General features: G+C 45.3%; 2 protein-coding genes across 2 annotated transcripts in view; one reads left to right on the top strand and one right to left on the bottom strand.

The window, feature by feature from the left end:
- LOC147420184 (squalene monooxygenase SE1-like) overlaps positions 1-27,012 on the bottom strand; it is a 57,783-nt gene that overhangs the window by 7,968 nt on the left and 22,803 nt on the right. Inside the window, exons 2-4 of the mRNA XM_086504150.1 lie at positions 21,139-21,250; positions 20,605-20,779; positions 20,293-20,461 (exon numbers count right to left, since the gene is read on the bottom strand). Of these exons, the coding sequence (XP_086360276.1) occupies positions 20,293-20,461; positions 20,605-20,779; positions 21,139-21,250 (456 nt within the window). The remainder of the gene's footprint in view (positions 1-20,292; positions 20,462-20,604; positions 20,780-21,138; positions 21,251-27,012) is intronic.
- LOC147420185 (uncharacterized) lies at positions 11,726-13,318 on the top strand. The gene is made up of 4 exons (XM_086505083.1): positions 11,726-12,679; positions 12,776-12,822; positions 13,077-13,121; positions 13,229-13,318. Exons 1-4 carry the CDS (start codon positions 12,153-12,155, stop codon positions 13,303-13,305), a joined length of 696 nt encoding a protein of 231 aa, XP_086361209.1. The 5' UTR covers positions 11,726-12,152; the 3' UTR covers positions 13,306-13,318.

Raw genomic sequence — 27,012 nt, 5'->3', positions numbered from 1 at the left:
TAGAACTCGGGTGAAGAGAAGATCCTTCTCAAACGCGGTTTGCAAGCGAAAGAAAACCTCAAGAACTCAAGAACCCCAAGAACCCAAGTTCCTCGTGGACTCAAGTACCCAAGACCCGCAAGAATCCAAGTTCCTCGTGAACTTAAGAACCCACGACTTTAGAATGGTCATCACTCGAAGCGGAATGGATACTTCGCTTGGAGGTGATGAGCATGAGAGAGGCGAAGAAGAATTTTCCCCACCATGAGGTTTTTCCGACCCTTCCCCTTTTCCATCTACGACAAGGATTGCGCTAACTCCTAGGGAAGAGTTGGACCAAGAAAGAGAAGCAAAAAGAAAAGCCTACGAAGAAGACATGGCAGCCATAGACCGCCAGTACCAAGAAAGAATGGCAGCCATAGCGCGTAAGAGCGAGCAAGCACGCTTGAAAGCCAAAGCAAGAGAAGCAGAATTTGATCGAGCGAACAAAGCAAGACAACAAAAATCTGATCGCGAGAAGAAAGCCCTCAAAGAAAAGAGCGACCACCACAACAAAGAGTTTTAGCGACTCTATTCTCAAGTTCAGGCACAGATGCAAGAGATTTGGGGAAAGGAGACTCTCTCAGTCTCTTCTTCTCCCAAGCATGACACACAAGATTTGCATGATTGTGTGAAGCATGCTGATGATTTGAATGACAAGCATGATGATTTGCATGATCAAGATGTGATTCCTCACGAGCGTGATGATTTGCATGATCAAGATGTGATTTCTCACAAGCATGATGAGTTGCATGAAGAAGATGTGATTGTTCACAAGGATGATGTGTTAGTTGATGCTTTTACTAGCAAAGCTAACCTCGTTGCAGATTCGATCAATCACGAAGAACCGATCTTGGCTTTCGAGCTGAGGTCCAAGAATCCCCATAGTACGATTCGATCATTCAGGAAGAAGCGATCTTGGCTCTCGAGCCTAGGTCCAAAGAACCCTCGTAGGAAGTATTATGTGTTCGCATGATTGATACGCACGCATTGTTCGAGCGTTTCATTCGTGATCGTTTCCTGTATTTTAGTCACATCGTTATGTGATCCCTTTTCCTAGGCATGACATATTGTATGTTGAGCACGTTTCTCTCATGGATGAGTACGAATGTATGCGGATTTTTCGTGAAAAGCTGAAAAGTATGTATGTCAGGAAGTCGCATTCCATATCTCTTCCTTGGCATGACACAGTTTCCGAACGAGCACATGATAGTGTGAGCACCAAACATGGGCATTTCCGTTGTGAATTGCCACAAATGATTGCTCTAGATCATAAGCAAAAGATTCGATCTCATTGTTTTTATGTGTTTGATGAACGGGTTGTCACTCTGTCTCTATGTTCATCTACATTGTATACACATTCTTTAGCGAAGACAAGATTTTTCCACTCACTTTACATGGAATGGCTATGTTCATGGTTTTGTGTTGGAAATGGTTTCCAGAATTTTCAGCCATGGAGATTCTTGAAGACAAAAGAAGCACGTCTCTAGACGAAGTTGAAGCAAGGAAGGAGCCACAGAAGACTTCGTGTCGCTTTCGGCGCGGCCCAGAGAAGCAAGCGTTGCAAACCTTTATTAAGTTCAAGTACCGCACGACCCACACATCAGAGTGGGCCGGCGAAGAGTCCCTTCCAGGATTCCGGATGCTATTGGCAATCTCCCTCGACGTCATACAGTTCGTACCAGTACCTCACTTTGAAAAGAAGGGGATGTCACGTGACACATCCAGCCCTATGTGTCCATGGACAAGCTACAGCATGATCAGGGTTCATTCAATCCAATCAAGTCTAGATTAGTAGTGATCTGGCACTTTTGTGAGTCTATTCGTAGACCGTGCATGCCTAGTCGCTTAGTGTAGATGCATATCCTCCGGTTGCACACAGCATGATCATCAATATTCCCTTCAGAATCCATCAGATTCAATCAGGGGAATTTTCCATTCCATTTAGCCTATTTTCCCTATTTTTGGTTTTTTTAACTTATTATTTTTAAGTGACTTTCCAACAAACGTAGCTAGGGCAATTTTGCTAAGTTAATATATAAGCAAACCCAAGTTAGCACTTTCTCGCAGAATAGGCAACAGGAGCTCCCCGCTCAACAGGCAACTTCTCAGCAGAACCCGCAGGACCCCCCCCCCAACCTTGGCGTTTCCTCTCACAGCAACAGGTAGCGTTTCTGGTTTTCCCAACAATACTTCCCCAAGATCCGTCGTGTCAGCATTGCTTCATCTCCATCAACACAGAGCCCTAGCGTTTCCATCTGTGCATCATCGCCAACACACCAGAAGCATCAGCATTTCACTAACGCTAGAGGAAGGCAGTAGCGTTTTTGGTTTTCAGCCCATCTGTAGCAGAAGATGCATCAACGTTTTTGCTTTCCAACCCATCTGAAGCAAATGAGTCCAGCGTTTTCATTTTCAGCCTGTTTTGCAGCAGAAGACTCAGCGTTTTCAGCATGCATAGGAGGTAGCAAATTCAGCCCCATCGGTTGCAGAAGATCCCCGCTTTTCAGCCATAAAAACGCAGCCAAAACAGTCATTTTCAGCCACCGAAACAGTCCCGAATTTCAGCAGTAGAAAGATCTCAGATTTCAGCCATCAAACCGTCGTCGTCATCGGCATAGTCCAAGTTGCATCAGTTCATTGCATAGGCATTGTACCACTTTGTGCAATCATAAGTAGACCACTCTCGCCGACGAGAGTGGGGCCTTCGAAGCAGTAAAATCCGCTCCGAGTAGGTAATGCCGCCACTGAGTAAGAGCATGGATAACCGCCAAAAGCTCTTTCTCATAAATCTGTGCTGTCATCTCCGGCCTAGAGAACAAACGGCTCTCGTAAGCTATGACATGGCCTGCTTGCATCAAGACCGCACCCAGACTACGACCACAAGCATCACAAAATACTTCACATGACTTCTGCAAGTCCGGCAAAGTCAAATATGGTCCTGTAGTCAATTTCTCTTTCAATGTCCGAAAGGCAGTCACCTCTGTGGGTCCCCACGAAAAAGGTACTCCTTTCTGTGTCAAGGTATGCAAAGGGGAAGCAACCTCTGCAAACTTTCGTATGAACCGCCTGTAGTACAAACATCGTCCCAAGAAGCTTCTAACTTCATGGACATTCCTCAAATCGGGTCAATCACGGATCGTCTCTATCTTGGCCGGGTCCATTTGCACTCCTGCTGCTGACACATTGTGTCCCAAAAAGTGTATTTTTGGTAGGAAAAATTCACTTTTCTTTGCATTAATCACTAACGTGTGATCTCATAATGCCCGAAAGACTTGAAGGCAGATGATCTCTGTGTTCTGCCTCATTCTTGGAGAAAACAATGATGTCGTCAAAGAAAGTGCCAACAAATAGCCTGTACTCTCGAAAAATCATGTCCATCATCTGGTTAAATGTCGCAAGAGCATTGGTTAAGCCAAAAGGCATCACCAAAAACTCAAATAACCCAAAAGTCGTCCGAAAAGCTGTCTTGTAGACATCTCCCGGCGCTATCCTGATCTGATGATATCCACTCTTCAAGTCAATCCTCCTAAAGCACGAGGATCCCTGTAACCTGTCGAGTATATCATCGATCCTAAAAATCGTAAATCAGTTCTTGATGGTGATTTTGTTGAGAGCGCTATAATCGATGCACATTCTCCAAGATCCGTCTTTCTTCAAAACCAACAACACTGGAGAGCAATACGGTGAAGTACTAGGCTGGACAGACCCTTTTCCAAGAGGTCTTTCAATGGGCTCATAATCTTTTCATTCTGTACTCGGCTCACACGGTAAGGTGGCTGATTCGGTGGCGTGCTTCCAGGTATCAGATCAATGGTTTGATTTTCAGGCCTCTGAAAAGCAATCGGCATGAGTGTGGAGAAAAATCTTGGAGTTCTTTTGATCAGGTCAAAACATATTCAAACTTTATCCAGCGTTCAGTTCTCTCCCAAAAGAATGAGTAAGAAACTGAAGTTCATCAAGTACAATCTCTAAGCCCTTCATTTATCAAAGTCGCTTTCTCGGCCCGGTAGTCAACCATGGCGTAGTTCTTGTGGTACCAAGGGATCCCGAGTAGAACGTCACTCGCGCGCCCTGAACACCCCTATCATTGCAAACAAAGTTTGCCAATGCTCGGTGTAATGGCAACATCCCATCCGGATGCCAGTCGAACTACCTCCGCCCGTGGCGTCAGTCTGTTGGGCGTAATTTCCAAATCGAGCCGCCAATTCCAAGTGAAAAGAAGTTGGCCTTGGCTCCTTCAAAAGAGCTTCCTGATCCTTCACTTTGCCCCAAAAGCGGAAAAGTTTGTACTTTCATTCATTAGATTCGGTGCAGGTCCCACGCCATGTGGTACGAGTTCTGCTTTTCTATCTGCCTTTTCTGCCACATTCCTCGGCTGCTCTCGAACTCTCAGACCTGTGGTCATCTTTATCATTCTGTTCTTTCTGTGCCTTTTTAGGGTACTTCGCGGAGATATGTCCATGTTCCCCGCATCCAAAGCACTTCCCCTCTCTGATGAAGCGAGCTCTCTCCTCGGGAGTAAGCTTGGGTCGTGCATCTTTTTTTCTCTAGGTTGCTCTTTTTCTTTCTACTTTCATTCCCAGAAGTCTGTTCGGCTCGTTGTGTCATGGCCTTATCTGTGGGGTAGGTCAAACTGCCAGAGTGAATGGCAAAGCCCCGCTTCGCATGACTCATCAAATCCTAAATAGAAGCTGACTTCTATTCCAAGCAGTGATCTCGGATCTCTGTAGGTAGACCCAAGGTAAATCGTTCAATCTGTTCTCTGAACAAGATCTTCTTGAATGAAGAGGCGGGTAGAAAAGAGCTCCAGAATCTTTCACAATAAGCATTGATTGTGTCTTTCTTGGTCATCCGAAGATGGTTCCAAGCAGCTCGTATATCTCGTTCATATTCTTGCGTCAACCAAGAAGAAATAAAGTAGAAAGAAAAAGAGCAACCTAGAGCAACCAGCCCGCATCTCCACATGCAGAGGGAGTCGACTGATCATTGCCTGAAGCCATAGGTGCCGCGGAAAAAAAATTCGGGGATCGGATTTCCTGTAGAAGAGAAATCGGTCGTGCTCTGATACCACTGTAACAGACTTGGACACTCCAAGTCAAAAATCAATCGCGACAGCACCAAATAACCACTTCAAAACAATTCACAGATCACAATAGATTTGCACTGGCCCGACGGAGTTCCGTGCCTAGAGATATTGGCCCCAAAGACTAGCGCCCCTTTCGGTATTTCTTTTTGTATTAATCAATCATCAAAGTACAAGAGAGCGGTTAGGGTTTCACTCTCAGACTCTGCATCCAGATGCTCTGAGAAGTGAGGCCCTCACCACTAATTTAAAGGTACAAGGGATGCCCAAAAGCAGAGCCCCAAAAGCTTTCAAAATAAAAAGCATCAGTTCTCTCTCTCTTAGAGAGTCTTTTTCTCTTTTTTTTTTTTTTTTTAAAGCAAAATTTGCGTCGCTCATCATTTTCCAAAAAAAAAAAATTCAACCTCCACGATTTCCGGAAATCAGGGTTTCTGCTGTCCGCCACGTCATCACTTATTGACACAATGTCACGTGACACATCCAACCCTATGTGTCCGTGGACAAGCTACAACATGACAAGGGTTCAGTTCAGTCAAGTCAGTCTAGAATAGGAAGTAATTTGGCACTTTTGTGAGTCTGTTCGCAGACCGTGCATGTCCAGACACTTAGATTAGATGCATATCCTCTAGTTGCACACAGCATGATCATCAGATTCCCATCAGGATCATTTTTCAGTGCACAGAACCTATTTTCCCTATTTTTGACATTTTTCACTTATTATTTTAAGTGACTTTTGTTGGGAAAGTCGGTAGGGCAATTTTGCTAAGTTTGTATAAGTAGAAACCTAGCGCTAGCACTTTCTGGTAGAAGAGGCAGCAGGAACACTCGCTCAACACGCAACTTTTAAGTTCTCAGCAGAACCCCCAGATGCCCTGACGTTTTTGCATCACAGCAGAAGGCTAGCGTTTTTGGACCAGATCAACCAGCGTTTTTGCATTGGCAACAGCCTGGCAACAGCAAGAAGCAACAGACTCCCCAGGGTTAGCAGATTCTCCACAGCAAGACCATTTTCAGCCCTAGCGTTTTTGCATCTGCAAGACACTTCAGCGTTTTTTGCAGATCTTCGCGACGAAATGCCCACAAGCATCAGCGTTTTCAATTTCAGCAATTAGCACGCACAGTAGAAGTCCCAAACCTCGCAGATCTCACCTTCCCGCAGCAGATCCTCGCCGCACGGTCAGATCCAGCAAAGTTTACAGTTTCAGCCCGGAAAACGCAGATTTCAGCCTCCGCTTTTCAGCTCATCGTCGTCGCATCGTCGTCATCAACATAGAGTCAGAATTCAGCAGATAAAGATTTGCAAATTTCAACCATTAGCATTTTCAGATTTCAGCCCGTCTCGTCGTCGTCCTCATCGTCGTCGACATCTTCGGCGAGGCCAAGCATTGTAGAGATTTGTGCAATCATAAGTAGACCGCTCTCGCCATAGAGAGTGGGGCCTTCGGAGGAGGGTTCGACAACATTCTGGTGTCGTATTCTCTTCTCTCTCTATCTCTCGATCTCAACACCTTCATTCACAGTGTTCATCCACTTTGTTTGTGTCCATTGCACTCTAGTGAACTAAAGGAACAGAAGGCTCTCCCTTCCGTAAGTAAAAGGAACCCCTGAGCACAGTTCGGAGCACTCATCTTGAGCAAAGTTCAACATTCACTTCCACTCCACCTTACATTGGTATCAGAGCTTTGGTAGTGTTCTGCATCACTCAAGGAAAGAACCACAAGAACCACATAATTTGTTTTTTGCTTGTTGAAATCGCACGTAACCCAAGTCTACTTGGGCGTGTCGATTCCTAATCGTGTTTTTGAAGAGTGACAGACAGGAAACCCAAGAAAGAAGGGCTTGTCTAGCCTTTCCTTGTTTTCTTTTTCACTCATTGAGAGCGGACCGTGCACTTAGCGGCCGGCCAATCGACGTGAGGTGGGAAAAAGCAACCTTGGTGTGAGCGCAAGGCCGCCAAGGAGTGCGCCCGTGGGAAAGAGTAGAACTCGGGTGAAGAGAAGATCCTCTCTAACACAAATTGCAAGCTAACGAAGAACATCAAGACTCAAGACCCCCAAGAACCTCAAGACTCTCAAGACCCTCAAGGCCCCCAAGAACCCAAGTTCCTCATGGACTTAACGACCCACGACTTCAGTGTATGGTCATCACTCGAAGCGGCATGGATACTTCGCTTGAAGGTGGTGAGCATGGGAGTGGCGAAGAAGAGTTTTCCTCACCAGGAGGTTTTTCAGACCCTTCCCCATCCACGCCAAAGATTGCACCAGATCGTATGGAGCTTTTCGACAAGATGGTGATGGACATGAAGTTAGAACGCGAACCACGAAAAGCAGAAAGAAAGGCAGAACACAAAGAAAGAATGGCAGCCATAGAACGTGAACACAAAGAAAGAAGAGCCGAAATGGAGCGTGAGCACAACGAAAGGAAAGCCGCATTGGTGCTATTTTTTTCTAATGTGTAGGCGCATCTTAAAGAGATTCAAGAGACGAAGACTATCTCAGTCTCGTCTTCTCCAAAGCAAGACACATGATTTCCATGATAATGATAAGCATGATGATTTGCATGATCAAGATGTGATTACTCACAAGCATGATGATTTGCAGGAAAAAGATATGCTTACCCACAAGCATGATGATTTGCACGAAAAAGATGTGATGGTTCACAAGGATGATGGTTTAGTTGATGCTTTTTCTAGCAAAGCTAACCTCGTTGTAGATTCGATCAATCACGCAGAACCGATCTTGGCTTTTGAATCGAGGTCCACAGAACCCCCACAGGAAGATTCGATCAATCATGAAGAACCGATCTTGGCTCTCGAGTCGAAGTCCATAGAACCCCCACAGGAAGTATTATGTGTTCGAATGATTAGTCAGCACGCATTGTTCGAGTGTTTCATTCGTGATGCTTTCCTGTATTTTAGTCACCGTCCTTATGTGATCCCTTTTCACAGGCATGACATATTATATGTTGAGCACGATTCACTCATGAATGAGCATGGATGTATACCGATGATTCATGAAAAGATGAAATGTTTGCATTCAAGGAAGTCACATTCCATGTCTCTTCCTTGGCACAACACAGTCGTAGCAAGAACACAAGAAGGATTGAGCATCAAGCATCGGCATTTCCATTGTGTTTTGCCACAGTTGATTGATTTAGATCAGAAAGTCAAGATTCGACCCCATTGTTTGCCTGTGTTTGATGAACGGTTTGGCACTCTGTCACATTGTTCATCTGCATTGCATGCACAGTTTGTTCGAAAGAATAGCTTTTTTCCAGTCACTTTATATGGAATGGGTATGTTCATGTTTTTGTGTTGGAAGTGGTTTCAGGAATTTTCAACCTTGGAAATTCTTGAAGAAGGTAGCCGCATGACTATCGACGAAGTTGAAGCATCGAAGGAGCCACAGATGACTGTCGCTTTCGACACGGACCAAAGAAGCAAGCGTTGCAGACCTTTATGAAGTTCAAGTATCGCATGACCCACGCATCAGAGTGGGCCGGCGAAGAGTCCTTTCCAGGATTCCGGATGTTATTGGCGATCTCCCTCGACGCCATACAGTTCGGTACCAGTACCTCACTTTGAAAAGGAGGGGATGTCACGTGACACATCCAACCCTATGTGTCCGTGGACAAGCTACAACATGACAAGGATTCATTTCAGTCAAGTCAGTCTAGAATAGGAAGTGATCTGGCACTTTTGTGAGTCTGTTCGCAGACCGTGCATGTCCAGACACTTAGATTAGATGCATATCCTCTGGTTGCACGCAGCATGATCATCGAATTCCCATTAGATTCCATCAAGATCATTTTCCAGTGCACAGAACCTATTTTCCCTATTTTTGACATTTTTCACTTATTATTTTAAGTGACTTTTGTTCGGAAAGTAGGTAGGGCAATTTTGCTAAATTTGTATAAGTAGAAACCTAGCGCTAGTACTTTTTGGTAGAAGAGGCAGCAGGAGCACTCGCTCAACAGGTAACTTATCATCAAAACCCCAAGATGCCCTAGCGTTTTTGCATCACAGCAGAAGGCTAGCGTTTTTGAACCAGATCAGCCAGCGTTTTTGCATTGGCAACAGCCTGCTCTGGCGACAGCAAGAAGCAGTGGACTCCCCAACGTTAGCGGATTCTCCGCAGCAAGACCATAGCAGATTCTCCATAGCAAGACCATTTTCAGCCCTAGCGTTTTTGCATCAGCAAGACACTTCAGCGTTTTCTGCAGATCTTCCCGACGGAATGCCCACAAGTATCAGCGTTTTCAGTTTCAGCAGTTACCACCCGCAGTAGAAGTCCCAAACCTCGCAGATCTCACCGTCCCACAGCAAATCCTCGCTGCACGGTCAGATCCAGCGAAGTTTACAGTTTCAGCCCGGAAAACTCAGATTTCAGCCTCCGCGTTTTCAGTGTGTTGTTGTCGCATCATCGTCATCGACATCGTCACCGACATAGAGTCAGAATTCAGCAGATAAAGATTTGCAAATTTCAGCCATTAGCATTTTCAGATTTCAGCCCGTCTCGTCGTCGACATCGTCGGCAAGTCCAAGCATTGTAGAGATTTGTGCAATCACAAGTAGACCGCTCTCGCCATAGAGAGTGGGGCCTTCGGAGGAGGGTTTCACAACATTCTGGTGTCGTATTCTCTTCTCTCTCTATCTCTCAGTCTCAACACCTTCATTCACAAGTTCATCCACTTTGTTTGTGTCCATTGCACTCTCTCACTAAAGGAACGGAAGACTCTCCCTTCCGTAAGTAAAAGGAACCCTTGAGCACAGTTAGGAGCACTCATCTTGAGCAAAGTTCAACATTCACTTCCGTTGCACCTTACACACAAGCTGCAACCGGCATGTGGCCCTAATTGAGCCATCCTTTGGAAACTTCAAACGCTGTGTCTTACCCATAACAGCCTCCACAAACATGTTCGACAGGTGCTTCAAGAGGCGGCTTTAAACTATATTAAATTTCTGCAAACACAGCAAACTAGCAAAGTTCAGATGCCCAAAACGTGCATGCCAAAGTTTCGCATCTGTAAGAGCCTTGGAATCCACAACATCATTTGCAAAATTCTACCCACACTTGTCATACAAAGTGATATTATACAGCCCACGGCATAAAATGCTAGATGCAACAATTTCATCACCAAAACTGAGATCATGTACTATACATCTACCATCCACAAATTTGACTGCAAGACGAAGTCTAGCAAGTGCAGATACAGACAAAAGATTTTTCTAGATCTCAAGTACATACAATGCATCAAGTGTGAAAGAGCTATTATTTGCAGCAGTAAGCACAATCGTTCGAATTCCCTTGACCGGATAAGAGGCATTGTTGGCACAAGTGACTGAATCCCTATGAGAGACATCCTCGAGAGAGGTAAACGAGTCACAAAGAGAGATAATGTGCTTTGTAGCACCACAAGCAAAGTACCACACATGAGCATCTGCAGCAACTGACAACATGTATCATGATCATAAGTGCACTCTGCACTAAAAGCTCATTCTACATCAATATCAGCATCACAATCTCTTTCATAGAAGACTCAACCATAGTTGTTTCCGTACGTACGTCCGGCTGCCTTCCGTACCGTACGGTACTTCCGTACGGAATCCGTACGTACCGTACGATTCCGTACGTGCATGGCTTTAAAAAGAAAAATCGGCCGTCGGTTGCTTATCCGCCTGGTCGGACTCTTTGGGCGAGCCTTTTTATAAGCCAACCTATCTTATTACCACATTACAGAGTAGCAGAAGTTAGAACTCAGTCTCAAGAGTCTGCACAGTGTTTGCACAGAGACAAAGGAAGTGTGGAACGCCGCCAATAAGGTTCTCCCTCCCTCCCTCCCTTTGTGTTTGGAGTCAGCAAGCCTGAAGGAGGCACTCTAGAGTCGTGACCTCGCGAAAGATTGTAAGTTTTGTATTCAACTTTGAAGTTTGCGTTAATTGTGTTGCAGAGTTATCATGCCTCGTCGGCCTAATCCTCTTTGGGCCGAGCACACCAATGTCCTGAGAGTTGTCAACACAGGAGGCCAAGCAAGTTCAGGGACTCGCACTTGGGTGTGCAAGTACTGCGGAGAGCAGATGACCAGTACAATTACCCGGGTTTTGAAGCACCTCACTGGTATTGGCACCACTGGACATTGTGGGGGTTGCGAGACTATCCCGCAAGCATTGAGGGATGCCTTGATTTTGGAGCATTTTCCTCCAGGATCTACTGCATCGTCACAGTCAGGGGGAGCACGTGCAACAGCAACAGCAGCAGAGGATGCCTTGCAAGATGCATTACTTGGAGATATTGGCGGCTCTGCGTCTGCAGCGCCATCATTTGCAGGCACTAGTAGAAAGAGAGCTCGTGTTTCACAGGCTGAGGATGAGAGTGCTAGTGCTTCAATAGCAAGTGCAGGTGGGGTTGAGGGTGTACGTGGCCCAAGGCAAACCACATTGCCATCACGTGTACACAGTGATTCATGGGTAAAAGAGCGACAGAAAGTTGCAGAGATGGAGATTGCGCGAACTCTCATAGAGTGCAACATTGCATTCAATGTGTTGAAGACTGATCAATGGAAGAGGATGGTGAGAGCTATTTCACAGGTTGGTGCTACAGATTCTTGGAATGGTCTTGACTACCAAAAGATGCGCACTACCATGCTTGATGACCAAAAAGAGATCATAGACCGAGCATTGACTCCAGTGAAGGTTGGGTGGCAACAATTTGGATGCACTATTCTTTCTGATGGGTGGAGTGACACGCGGAGGCGCCACATTATCAATATCCTTGTTTCCTCCTGCTTGGGCACATACTTCTTACGAGCCGTGGATGCAGGGAAAGCTGGAGAACGCATTTCTGCGGAGTTCATCTTCAAACATATTCGCCAGGCCATCAAGGAGGTTGGGGAGAAGAACGTCGTGCAGGTAGATACTGATTCCTGACCATGTGGCATGCACATTTGAATTTTGCATAAATTGTCCAACGTAATAATGTCCACACTTCATTTAATATCTTGTCATGACTCATTGTAGGTGGTCACTGATAATGCCTCCAATTGCAAGGCCATGGGGGATATGGTGGAGGCTGAGTTCAAGCACATTGTGTGGACACCATGCGCTGCACATTGCCTAGACCTTCTCATGGAGGACATAGGCAAACTTCCCTGGGTGCAGCCTACAGTGTCTGATGCGTCTAAGCTTACCACTTTTTTCCACAAAAAACACCAGGCCTTGGCAATCTTCAGGAGCCACAGCATAGTAGACATGGTGCGTCCCTCGAAGACAAGATTTGCATACGTACATCTGGTGCTTCAGAGGCTGTTCAGATTGAGAGATCCACTGTTGCAGACAGTTGTGGATCCAAAGTGGAGATTGATGCACCACGCTCAGTCAGAGGCGACCAAGTACATTCAAAGAAAGGTTCTTGATGAGACCTTCTGGACACAGGTGCAGTCCTTGGCAGTGGCTCTACAGCCATTGTATGTACTACTACGGGTCACAGACATGGAGGGCTCTACACTTGGGTTGGTGTATCATATGTTTATGCAGATGAAGACACACATTTCTGGATGTACCTCATTGACACAGGATCGGTAAGTACAAACTACAAAGTGCTCTAATGTCCTCATGTGACATGTCTATTTATAATTTTTCAAAACACATACTTACTGTGACTATTTTGTTTGTAGTCGTGATGATATTTTGGCTATTGTAGAGACTCGATGGCAGTTCATGCGTCGTCCCATCCATGGGATGGCTGCAGTTCTCCATCCTCTCTACAAGAGCCAAGAATTGTTTGAGGAGGCTTCATTGCTCACACTTCGCTCTGAATATCTGAACATTATATACGATGAGGATGAGCAATTGATTCTGGATTCAGAGATGAGTAGCTACATGAACAGTTTAGGACCCACCTTTGTGCGGTCCGTAGCATTGAGAAAGGAAGCTACCAAGCTTCCTTTAACATGGTGGCAGAACTATGGACGCCAGGCCCTTCCCAAGTTGTGTCACCTTGCATTGCGCATCCTTTCTCAGGTGAATATTGAAGTCTAAATTATAATTTATATTTATGGCATGATGAATCTATATTGTCACACGTGACACTTGTGACCCATGAGTGTTCGCTATTTGAATTGCTGTAGGATTGCTCAGCTGGGGCATGCGAGCGCAACTGGAGTGCATACTCTCTTATTCACACGAAGATCCGCAATCGTCTTAGCACCAAGCAGTTAGAGAGATTGGTTTATTGCCGTGCTAACATGCGGCTTGTGCGCACCTTTCATGCCTTGGGGACACCCAAGCAGGTGAGATTTACATGCACATTTATGAAAACAAGTCAATGATCAAAAGACAGTGTTGAATCATGGACTATGTTTTGTCTTGTCATTGTAGGTGGATCCCACAGAGTTGAAGATGGTGGCAAATCCTACTGCGGAGGAGGTCGATGCACGGATTAGAGATGAGCAGGAGGAGATCCTTCGAGAGTTGCACAGGCAGCTAGAGAGCGTGGATCGTCGGGTCACTAGATCTCGCTCTCGAGCTTACAGTATTCCTCTTCGTATTGCTGCTGCAGATCCAGAGGTTGCACACAGAGAGAGCATTCGCAGAGGAAAGTTACCCGTTCGGCCTGCTCGTAAACGAGCCAATGAGGCTGTTCGACTCATCCACACCCAGAGTTCAGAGGCTGATGATCCAGATGAGCGTGATGCACCCCTAGCATCTGTGCCAGAGGAGAGAGAGCCCGATTATGATGATGAGGGCAATGTCTTGACAGATGGAGACATGCTCTCTGAGTCTTCATCGGCCTCTGATGATGATTTTGAGTAGTAGTGATTGCCCAGTGCTTTGGGTCTTGGGACTTGGACATTTGTCATGACTCATTTATGCTTTTTATTTTGTTGCTTGAGCCACCCAGACTCTTCATTGAGTGACTATGTTATTTTTGTATCAGGATTCAGCATTCAGTTATGTACTTTTGACTTACACTATGCCATGTGGTCTGGACTCGATTCTAGCGGTTACTTAACTTGTGGGGTGATTTTAAGTGTTTTTGGAAAGTTGTGACTATGTTTAAGTATTGTGCAGTGTTTTTAAACTAGATAGGTTGTATAGAAATTTGAAATTCTCTGTATTTTTAGCTTTTAAAAAATAAAACACGAATTTTACGTACCTTATGGCCCAATCCATACGGTACAACGTACAGTACATACCGAACACGTACCGAATACTACGTACCTTACAACCTTGGACTCAACAATAGCTGCGTTTGTAGTGGAACCAGCCTCTTTCTTCTTGCTTAATCAAGTGATCATTAGCTTTACAATAATGGCAACGCATCTTCTTTTTGCCCTTTTCACCAGAATTTCCAGATGAATTGCTATCAGCAGAAGCATTGGGAACAGGTGATTTACCACTCGTAGAAGAACCATGAGAAGTGGCTACATTGTTGTTACCACCTTTTCTTTGAGCAACAATAAAGGCCTGTTCAATTGCACGTTGTCTAGTCCTGTTTTTTCTAGAAAGTGATTCTTGCAACAACAATGTGAATAATGCATCAAACTTCATAACTTTTGGATTTCCTTGGGTCATAAGTCTCCAAGTACTAGCAAAAGTTTAGTAAGAATCTGGCAAAGCATCAAGAACAGTCTGTACAAGGGAACTGTCAGAAATGACTTTGCCTGCAGAAATAAGTTGCTCATTGATATCCTTGATACCAGCAAGGAAAGTGTCCATATCATCTTCCTCAAGCATAATCTTCAACTCCAGCTCTTTTCCCAGCAATGCAATTTTTGCCTCATTGTTGCAACTTTGCATAAAGACCAGCCAGAATATCCCAAGCTTGTTTTGCAGATTTTGTTGAACAAATGTGAGGAGTAATAGTGCGCTTCACAGACAATGCACTCAATGCATGAGCCTATGCATCTTTTACATCCCAACGAGCTTGCTCAGCCGTAGGCAAAACAGCTCTGGCAGCAGCAACCCTGCCACCAAAACGTGCAACATCCTCAACATCGCCTACATCCTCAGAACCAAGACGTACATCAATGCCCCGCACAATATTCCAAGCACCCTTTGACACAAGGACATGTTGCATCGTATAAGCCCACATAGAATAATTGTCTCCATCCAATCTATCCTCAGTAGCGAACATCTTAAACACATTTGTGTTGTTGTTAGCCATGGCAAATGTTGTACCTGATGTGAAAACTGCCCGAAAAGAGGAGAAACAAAGCGGGAACAACATGTGCTATATAGCACAAACCATAAAAGACTGTAAGTGACCTATTATGCAGAAAATGGCACTGACAGAATTTCTACACAAAATGACGAAATAGCTTGCGCAGTACTATTTGTAGTGAAAATGGAAACCGAAATGAACAAATCTAAGAAAGTGAGCAAGCGTGTGTTGGAGCTGTTGGCGAGTAAGCTTGGGAGAACGCAACCTACTCCGATATAGGGTTGCAGGAATGCCCTTTGCATTCTTCTCCTAGTATCATAAACGAAACAGTTGAGGAGGAGATACGAAAGTTGTGGGATGAAAGGAGGGCAAGAGTTCAAAAGATGATGCAATGGCTATGTATAAAAATGGGGACAAAAGAAAAGTTGCCCACAGTAGGGAAAGATATATCTAAAGAGAGACAGCTTATAATGCAGTTTTGTCACGTGAGCACTTCACTTGCGCTACATGGACATGTTCTGCCACCACAATCTAGCATGATTCAGTAGCTTACGACTGAGCTTGGCACCGTTGTGAGCCTCTAGCAGGACGTGCATGTCCAGGCCAGTCACAGTTGCATACCCTCTCTTGCACACTACAGCACCACCTCTTATTTTGGCTACTTAATTAATAAGTGACACTCGAGCGCAATTTAACAGAATCGTAGGCTAAATTAGACCCTGCTCAACCCAGCCAGTTCATTCTATAAATGCAGCCCATAGGGCGCTTGTAGAAGCAGAGAAACTAGGGACCTGGCGAGGCACCAGACCGTGCAGCAAGACCAGCCAGCAGCCCACAGCTTTTTCAGCAGAGTATGACCAGCATTTTCAGTTTGGACAGCCAGCGTTTTCAGCTTTGGAGTGTTGCAGATTTCAGCCCCTAGCCTCGTCATAGTTGCAGACCCCTAACCATCGACCTCGCTAGAAGATTCAGCTTTCAGCCATAGCCTCGTCGTCGTCGTCGTCGTCGACACAGTACACCATAGTACCCGCAGGACCATTAGAACCTCGTCGTCGGCTTCACCGTCGTCAACATAGACTCAGTAGTATGAGCATCAGTACCCATTAGCATAGCATCTCAGCATTCAGTCATTGTATGAGCATTGTGCAAGAATAAAGAAAGTACTTGCTCTGGCAACAAAGCAAGGGGGCCCTTGAGGGTTTGGGACCCGACATACCGTCTCTTCTCTCTCTCTCTCTCTCTCTCTCTCTCTCTCTCTCTCTCTCGTGTCTCTCTCTTTCTTTCAGTTCAATTCAGTTCTTTCAAGTGAAGTAAAGTGTCCCTTGTGTTTGTGCGGAGTACTAGATCCGAACACTTCAACACTTCCACTGCACCTGACAAGTTTGCTGATTTGGAGAAAAAGAAATATTTTCTTTCACACGCACACGTCTTGAAGGGCGAGAAAATATTTACGGAGGAAGATCTCATTGATGCTCAAGTAGTACACCGAAAAGAATGCATGCCAAGTTTCTCGAGGTTAGCAAGGCGGGGAAAATGGGTTGTTAATAGAGATGGGAGAGTTATCATTGCAAAAAAATGGAGTGCATCAAGGTGCGCGACCTATGGGACCATGCTAAGGTTTGGGGTATGATTCTGAGGAGACCTTTGGCAGACGAGATATTGTGAGATATTGTTCTATATTCAGAAACTTATGAATGTAAGACCCGCGGCATAGATGGAGATCGACGGCAAGGAAAGACGCTTGTGGGAACACTAGTAGAGGGCCATTAGGAGTCGCCATGTTTCCCAGGAAGGAGTTACATGGTCACAAAGTGATGACGTGGCATACTACACAACCCACGAATAGATAGCAGAAATGTCCTTGTCCTAGATACAAGTTCCCTAGGGAGACCAAGCACGTCTACGATTTTGAGATCTTTAAATTGCTAGCAGATGTGGAACCCCATGCATCTTTGACATAGCTTACACACCACCTTAGAGACTGTCACAACCTGGTGACATGGCATACTGGCACAAGACCGGAAGAGAGGAGGGGTCGTCGCGGAACTTGAGCCTTAAATTGTGGGCTGCTGAAGTGGCATTTTGGGTGGCAACTTTTGGTCATCAATTTTTGAGAAGTTAAGCTTTGGGCGTTGGATTTTGGAAAGCAGAGCTTTTTGGACGTCACTCTATTAGTAGTTGCTTTCCATGTTGTAAGATTGTTAAATATGGGCCTTGCGGAGAACTTTGATCATCAGCTGCAGTTCGAGTCTCCCCCGGCTGTTGCATCTGAAATATCAATCAAGAAAGAAATACCGTCATGGGCACCTAGTTAGGGACTTATGCAATTGAGAGTGGAACTATGCCACTTTGTGTCTTGTGTCGTCTTCAAAGTGAAGTTCTCTTTTGCAATTCAAGAGCTAAAAGTGTTTGCGAATTTAGCTCCAGTTGTCAGCACAAACTGCCCTCCCAGTTACACAGACGCTATTCATGCAGCAGCAACAACTCCTTTAGTCTTTCACCACTCGTGGTACAACGAGACATGGTAATCACACTATGCCTCAAAATAGCTGATACGATGATGCGTGTCGAGAGAATAGACCGAAATTACAAAGAGAGGTAGTGAAAAGGGACACCAATGTCACGTGCACATTGCACTTGAGCCACGTGGACAAGCTACTGCTACAAGTCAACATCAGTCTAAGTTAGCTTAGGATCTAGCTTGGGCACTTTGTGAGCCTCTAGAGGACATTCGTGATCAGGCAGGACAGTTGCATACCCTCACTTGCACAGTACGCTCACTTGAGCATATCGGCAAATGAACAATCACTTAAGTCATTGTCACGTGCACATGGCTCTCTGTGCCACGTGGACATGCTTCATCGACTTCCAAAGCCAATCTTCCACCAATCCCTAGATAGGAGTGTCTAGAATCCTACGAGGATTACTACCGGCAATTTTGTGAGCCTGGTCGTAGGACCTGCATGTCCGAACAAGTCCATTAGATTAGGTTTTCCAATTTTGGAACTCTCTTGCATAAATGGATTGTGCAAGCGTTTTGACAGATGTTGTTACACTACAATGGGCATCTGGCATGATGTGCATGTAGGTCTAGGTTAGAAGAACGTGTTGGTCCATTCGATTCGTCAAATGGCTCACCAAGCAGGGAGTTTTCGCCTCTGTGCGCACATTTTGCACATTTATTCCAACTTGACCTGAACTTCCCAATTTGACTCAAAAGTCAAATAAAAGCAGCAAATCAGCTAGCGTTTTCATTGATGAGAGCTAGCGCCAGTAGAGACCAGCAGCCCTAGCATTTTTGGAGATCAGCCCTTAGCGTTTTTGCTCCTTCATCGCAAATCAATCGGTGAGGACTTCTTCTCGACGGCCGGGATCGGCAAGTTGGCTAGGGTCTGCAATGACTTGACAGGTCAGCAGTTTGTGACAGAGAACATTAGTGTGATCACGAAACGATTTTCATTTTTGTTTTGGGGGACCCAAAGTCTTCCTCAAGGAAGGAGGAGGGCAAGGGTTCTAAGGGCCATGGTGGGAAAGTTCCTAGGGCAAAGCCCTGCCACATGTCGTGCATACAGTTAAGGGGTCTCTAGGCCAAGGGCTATAAAGAGAGGTTGGGAGGTGAAGAGCGTGCCAGTATCCAGGGGGTCCTTGCCCTAGGGATTTTTTCCACCTTGGCCCTAGGACCCTTGTCCTCACATACCCATTATTTTAGATCTTGAGGCACAATTGGTGGTTTCTCGATGTTTGCAATTGAGAGCTGGTCGGGCAGGACTATCGGCCACAAAAAGAGGGAGTCCAAGATATGAGAATCCCCACCTAGACTCTTTGACTTTTTCGCTTAAGGGTGCTCAGGTATAGCCTATTTTTGATACACCTCCCCACCGCAATTGTTTCTATTTTAGCCATCCCTCACCCTTGATTGCATGTCCTTACTTTGTATATATGGAGCAGATTTTTCCCTTTATTTTTTGTTTGTGTATATTTCAAGAATATTTGTTTCTTGCCTCTAAGTATGAGATAATTGCCTTCAAGCCTTTTTAATGATTTGACAGGTTTCCAACCCCTTACCGAGAGAGAGAGAGAGAGAGAGAGAGAGAGAGAGAGAGAGAGAGAGGAGGGACCAACGTTAAAACTGCTCAACACTACATTCTCCTCAACATTTGCGGCGGTCGATTGAAGATCTCCCCCCCCCCCCCTCGTTCGCTACTAATGTTGCCACATGTTCCTTTTTGTCTACCTTTCAACACTGCTCCAGCTGCCTACCCCAACCGCCCCCCCCCCCCCCCCCCCCCCCCCCCCCCCCCCCCGCCCTCCTCCCCCACGCGTGGGGGTTTTCATTTACAGTTCGTCAAGCCTACAATGGTTTTTTTTGTTTCTTCTTTCTGAAAAGGTGTTCCTTTTCATTATTTCTTTGTTTGATACCTATCTGGCTTGCCTGCTTGGTGAACTGATTGCGTTTGCTCACTATTGCTTGGTTGCTTGTGTTGGTAGGCGTGTTGTGTGTTTGCATGCTTATTGCTTGTATTCTCCTGTTTGTGGAGCTGCTAGTAGATTTCTTGAGGTTCAGCAATATGTGGGTAGGCAGATTGGGGCGATTAGGTAACCTCCTCTGCAACTTGTCCTGCCTTTTGCCTTTCTCTTTGTAGATTGCGCAAGGCCATAGCCCTGTTGATATTTCTAGGGATAGTTTCAAGGTTCTCTCTCCCTCTTTTCAGAAGTTCCTTGATGATGTTCTGTGGTGGAGATAAGTCCTTTGTTGGAGTGTGCCTTTTGGCTGCCTGTTTGTAAGTTGTGAGTGGCTTGTTTCTGTTGCAGCTCTCCTTTACAGTCGTCCTTCAGTCCCTTGCCTCCAGCCTTTGATGTATCTCCCTTGTTATTTCTTTGTATCAATAGTGATTTTTCCCCTATGGTTTGGTAACCCTGGTATATCTCAGTGGTTTTCTCACTGCCACTTTGTTATCTGTAATGCATGCCGAGAGAGAGAGAGAGAGAGAGAGAGAGAGTGGGGGGGGGGGGGGGGGGGGGGGGTACCTTAGATGAGCAAAGCGTGCGCCTTAGGTTGGAAAAGCATCCATCACAAACTACCGTTAGTGGCGCATAGACCTCCAGCTCACTACCAGTCAATGTCCTGTACTTTACACCTTTTATTTCATCATCCTCTTCTATAAGAGACAATGCTGTCCCCTGTTGAAGCTCAACCCTAGCAAGGTTAAAGCACAAGCTATCAGCCAAAACAAACAAAGTAAAGCAAACATTTTGTCATTTGCCTGAGATGAGCAGTTTACTTTAGCACTTTAAACTGTAGTGATTTTTGAAGTTTCTAAAAATAAAATGATCACGTACGTAAGAAGATTGGCAGCTTTTTCTCGCATTTTTTGTATGAAACGTCCATTGTGGAAACTTCGACCGGCTACATCATCACCATAACCTTCAAGAGGATATCCAACTTTCGTATTTTTGCCATCTTTGAAGAGAGCATAACCAAACACTCTCTGTGCATCAATCTGTTCCAAACAATCTGACAAAACATGGTACCAATATCTCACGTAAACCAATAGTGTGATGCAATCAAAAAAAGAGCCCAGCATTACCATATACCATTGGTTTGAAGGTGTGGGTTTGCATGCATGTATGTGTGCACACGCTGGGTCCATACATGCATACTACATGCACACAGGCTTCTTCCTGAGTTTCATCTATATTAACCTAATTTTTGCTCTTGTACCACGTTAGTACAATATTAACATCATTGAAAGAAAAAAAAAAAGAGAAACCAGGTGATGTATGTGAGGAGCTCAGCCATGCGGTACATGAACTGGATCAGCTTGCGAGACAACTCAAAAATGACTTCACCGGTGATGCAAGGGGAGTAAATACCTGCAAGACCTAACTCCACCAATTTAAGGTAGCCACCAGGCTGCAGAAGCTCTCCAACAATCCTATCTGGTTCCTTCAGATCTCTTTCAATGACAAACACCTTCCTCCCATCCTGCATCCTAGAACAAAACAAGCTGAGAACCAGCTCTCAAAAGTACCTTTTAACAAGACCAGTTATCCTTAAAGAGGCGATGAACAGATGTTAGGATCTTCATAACTTGGAAAGAGTGGACTAACAAATATGAGCAGTTTCAAACATTTCAATCAAAAGGTGATGTAAAACATTTAAAATGTGATTTAAAACGTTGGCTCCCATAAAGAACGGTTAGACCATTGAGTATTTTGAAAATTACCAAAAAGTCAGTTATAAATCTAGGTTTCTACTTCCATTCACAGAGATGAAACACATGCAACATTACAACTATGGAATCCATCATCCCATAAAAAGAGCACTAAGAGCAAAAGAAACTCGTAAAAATAACCATAGAAACATGAAAAACAATCCCTCTAAACCTTCGAAAAGGCAGCCAGATTGCATGCAGCAGGAAGGCGGCTGCTTGAGCAATGACGCACAGATATGCATGCGGTGGTGCTCTCTCTCTCTCTCTCTCTCTCTCTCTCTCTCTCTCTCTCTCTCTCTCTCTCTCTCTCTCTCTCTCTGACAGGTTGCCCCCTTTCCAGTATTCTCTTCAGGCACCCTCGCTGTCTCTTACACGGGTGGAGATCACTAGACTCATTCGTCAGGACCTGATCCAGCTCGACACCAGGAGGACATGGATAGAGCCGCCTCAGGAGTTGAGCACGAAGATGGCTTTCTATAGAGAGCATCTTCTCCACCTCACAGGAGATGGGTCTGTGATTCGACCCAGCTACATGGACACACATATGTCTCATGGTTTGCGTTGTGCCATTGGTCAGATACGCACATCCTCACATCAGCTCGAGATTGAGACTGGTAGATTCAGAGGGATACCAGCAGACAGCAGGATATGCCGATTATGCCAGAGAGAGCCAGAGACAGAGTTGCACTACATATGTCATTGCACAGTGTTCTATGAGATACGGGGGCGTTTCCACTACTTATTCAGAGAGGGTTTTGGTCCTCTATCTAGGGTCATGAGTTATGAGGATCAGAGATGTCTTGGACTATATCTACTTGAGTTACACAGGTGTAGAGACACTTTACTGGGGAGAGCTAGAGAGAGGCAGTCCCAGAGACACATTACAGATTTCTTTTCACTAGATATGGGACAGCCAGAGGAGCAGCCACCACTGCAGAGCTCGTCCCACACTCATTCGACCACTACTGGCACTCTCATCGACCGAGCATTGGAGCTACAGAGATACAGACGACCGCGACTGAGGAGAGGAGCTACACAGCATCGACGGAGACTACAACAGAAGATTCGAGCCATACTCTCTCGACATCCAGAGTGCAGATGAGGATGGATCCTCACCATTTCTTCCATCTTTGTTTCACACACTGTTACATCCAGTTTACCGGGTACCTATTGTATCAGCTGCTACACCCACGTAGTTTTAGATTGTAGTAGTAGTAGTAGTATTTTGTTCCACTTCTAGTTCTTTTCTAGTTCTTTTGTACCCAGACATGGTATTAGATTCACTATTTTGTAACTGATTGGTCTCATAGGTCATTTTGGCCTTTTGAAGACGTTAATATAACATTTCATTTCATTTCTCTCTCTCAAAATGTCATATCTATGTTACTGTGGGCAGAAATCCCAAGAGATGCTAACAAAAGTGTCACAAACTGCTGACGTGTCAAAGCCCTGAAGAAGGGAGCCAACTTGCAGATGTCGGCCAAGGGGCCTAAACCCTAAGAAGAACAAGTAACAGAAGACGAAGTCCTACCAACTTATGGGGATCCCGTCCGATGAGGCCCCAAGGGACATAAAGGATTAAAATAAAGCAGGACCCACACACACACACACAAGGAATGGCGTGGAACTGATGACGTGGCAGGTTTTCCAAAAATTACGTTGACTCATGAAGTGGCAGGCTGTACGGAATTCCGCGTTCTGCGTTGGTTGCTGATGTGGCAACTGTACGGATTTCCGTAAATAATGCTGGCAGCTTTTTGGCATTGCTTTTGGACCAGAAGCTTTTGAGTTTTGAAGGCTTTTCACTGTAACTGCTTTTTAGGCCAAGGGCCTTTAAATATGAGGCTAGGGCTCATTCTTTGACATGCTTCCTGGAAAAGGTGCAGAGTCTGAAGTACCGGCTTGTACTAGGTTGATGCAATATAAAGAAATACCAAAAGGGGCGCCAAGGTTTGGGGCCAATACTCTCTACGGTGGAATTCCGCCACTCCGTGTCGCGTGTCGTCTCTCTCTCTCTCTCTTTCAATTCAGTTGTTATTGAAGTGCTAAAAGTCTGTTCAATCTGTTCTTTTCTATTGGCACGTGGTGCCCGTCTTGTGACAGTGGTATCAGAGCATCAGGCGTGTGCTTTTCTAAAAGCATACCGGTCCTACAAAAGAGCAGACTCGGCCTCCGACCCCGGACTTATTAGGCACCCCACCCTTACTTCATCGTGCATCGGGCGCACTCCCGTCTTCACCGCTCATGTCTTACAGGGCATAAGCCATAAAGAACCCAAGACTTGGAATTCATGGATTCAACAGAATATTTGCAGTTTCTGCTCAACGAACTTCACGACATTCTTTTGCGGCATCCTCAGCGGAATCTTCCGATGCTACAAAGTTTTCAACAATTTTGAAACTACATGTTACCCCCTCTGATGCCCCAGGTGGTACCTCCTCCTCCGACATCAAAAAATACGAGAGCTTCCAACCGGCAACCTTCTTAGCCGTCTGTTCCGATCAGGGAAGTTTTCAGGAATATGGTGCAACCATCTGACCCTGATCCAGTACAACCGCCTTTGCCACCGCCATTGCCGCCACCACCACCACCGCGACAAGGCTACAATGGTTGGAGCCCATATGGATACCCTTATTATCCATACCCGAGATATGCGCCTAACCAACCCAAAGATTTTAAAGATGGCGGCACGACAGTCAAATATTTCACTTTTTCCGGGGTGAAAAATCGCAAGAAAGCATTGCAGTTTCTATAGCAATTCGACAACATCTATACACAAGAATCCAAGATTTCTCGAGCAGCGGGATTTCTTAAAGATAATGCTATGCAATGGTGGAGTTCAATCGCGACACAACCGCATGCTCCAAGGACCTGGCAAGCTTTCAAGACAGTTTTTGCACGTAGTTATCAGACTTCTATGTTTGAAGTCCAAATTTTGGCAGAATGAGGCAACTTGAAAATGCTTGCCACCGAAACCATGGACGAATATAACCAAAGGTTTCTCGACGTGTACCTTCCGGTGTCCTTCTTTAGATCTGTTCCCTTGGAGGCCCAATGCGAACGATACACCATTGGACTACCATCACCATTGCAGGAATATTGTATATCCAAGCAAGTCTCCACCATGCAAGAACTTATGGACCATGCCGTAGTCCGCTACAACTGATGAAGGGAAAGCTAGAGTTTACCACAGAAGAATCTCCAGCCACTAACCAGAACTCTCGCCAACAAAGACCAAATTCTTGAGAGTCTCGTGAAAGTCAACCACAAAGGCCTCATTTGACACCTCAACAACCAGACACCTTACTACAAGAAGGTCGATGTTTTGGATGCTTTCAAACAGAACATAACTATTTTGGTTGTCCCCAACGCACTGATAGACCCGCGGAGCCAACTCTCGCGTCGACGGGCAACAAAAACCCAGGACCATCTCCAGCCAAACGAGCTAAACCGACTATTGGATTAGTACCTTACATCTATGGCATACCGTACCTTGAAAGTACAAATGAATTGCGTCGAACATATGGCAAAGTCAATGGCTTCAAAGCCCTTATTTTCTTTGACCCCGGAGCTACAGAAAACTTCATCCATCCAGGATTATTGAAGCAGATGCACTTTGATTATGATGCAGAGGATAGAGAAATTGAAGCTGAGCTAGCCACGGGGCAAACTCAGAAAGTGGTACCGCTCATTGGTGCTCTTCCAGTGACTATTCAAGATTATCATGGAAAAGTTGATTTCCACATCATGAAGTTGGGCAATTGTGACGTTCTAGTAGGCATGCCTTGGCATGACAAGAATGATGCAACTCTTCAGATTTGGAACCGAACCATCACCGTGATGCAGAAGGGCAAGCCAGTCGTCCTCAAAGTTCGGTTGTCCGACCCCTGAATGAACTCTATAGTTCTTTTATAGTTAGATACTTTTGAACTTCGTTTGAGAAAGTATTGTTTGAAACTTTGTTTGAAATGGATGGTATCTGTTTTAAACCTACCTTGGTGCCAATCTGGAATGTTTGACTCTGGTTTTAATACTAGTTTCAATGATTGGTGATTTTACTCCCGGGTGGAGGGTGAGAAATGATGTTTGAAAATGCTTGTTCATACTCATGGCTCGAACCCTTGTGGTTATTTGCGGGGGGAGTACTGAATGATTGAAAAGTGTTGTTTTTACTCATGGCCCGGACCTAGATGGTTATTTACAAGGGGAGTATTAAGAAGTCTGAGCAGTCATTACTCTCAGCACCTCCAAACGACGCAGGCTACGGTCTGAGGGACGTTTGGTTGTAAAAGGCCTCTATATCTCATGGCCCGGATCTTTTTAGGTTATTTGCGAGAGGAGTGATGAGGGGATTGTAGCTCATGGCCCGGACCTGGATGGTTATTTGCAGGGGGAGTGTTCATCGGCGGCTTTATGTTTCTATGTCTTGTAACATGCATATGTGAGCATTTGTATTGCATTGTGATGTGCCAACCACTGAATATTCCCAATTGGATGAGATTGCCTGGGTATGTAATTTTAGTGCATCAAGACACCCGCGGAAGATCACTACGGTCTGGGTGTGATGGCTAATTTTACTACGCCAGAATATTAAGAGTTCCGATCTGGACGAAAGGAGAAGCTAACTCCTTGATCAAAAGAACCGAAAGGAGAAGCTGACTCCTTAACAAAAAGAGTCCCTCGGAATGACCCTCGGAAATTTTTGAGCTAACTTGAGTTGTTTTGCAGTTACGCTATAATCCGGCCGATTACTCTCTTTCAAGAAGGGGAGATGTCACAAACTGCTGACGTGTCAAAGCCCTGAAGAAGGGAGCCAACTTGCAGATGTTGGCCGAGGGGCCTAAACCCTAAGAAGAACAAGTAACAGAAGACGAAGTCCTACCAACTTATGGGGACCCCGTCCGATGGGGCCCCAAGTGACATAAAGGATTAAAATAAAGAAGGACCCACACACACACACTGAAGGAATTGCGTGGAACTGATGACGTGGCAGGTTTTCCAAAAAATTACGCTGACTCATTACGTGGCAAGCTGTACGGAATTCCGCGTTTTGCACTGGCTGCTGATGTGGCAACTGTACGGATTTCCGTAAATAACGTTGGCAGCTTTTTGGCATTGCTTTTGGACCAGAAGCTTTTGAGTTTTGAAGGCTTTTCACTGTAATTGCTCTTTAAGCCAAGGGCCTTTAAATATGAGGCTCAGGCTCATTCTTTGGCATGCTTCCTGGAGAAGGTGCAGAGTCTTAAGTACCGGCTTGTACTGAGTTGATGCAATATAAAGAAATACCAAAAGGGGCGCCAAGGTTTGGGGCCAATACTCTCTGGGGTGGAATTCCGCCACTCCGTGTCGCGTGTCGTCTCTCTCTCTTTCAGTTCAATTGTTATTGAAGTGCTAAAAGTCTATTCAATCTATTCTTTTCTATTGGCACGTGGTGCCCGTCTTGTGACCAAAAAGTCTATCTCGCAGGGTGTACAAAGCTGTATACATGGCCATAGAAAAATAGGACGGCTAGGCCACAATCAAGCTATATCCC

The sequence above is a fragment of the Adiantum capillus-veneris genome, chromosome 28, assembly GCF_014529385.1.
Source record: "Adiantum capillus-veneris isolate H3 chromosome 28, ASM1452938v2, whole genome shotgun sequence".
In the NCBI taxonomy this organism is placed as follows: Eukaryota; Viridiplantae; Streptophyta; class Polypodiopsida; order Polypodiales; family Pteridaceae; genus Adiantum; species Adiantum capillus-veneris.
The sequence above is the reverse complement of the archived record's forward strand: the minus strand, read 5'-3'. Positions and strand labels throughout refer to the sequence as shown.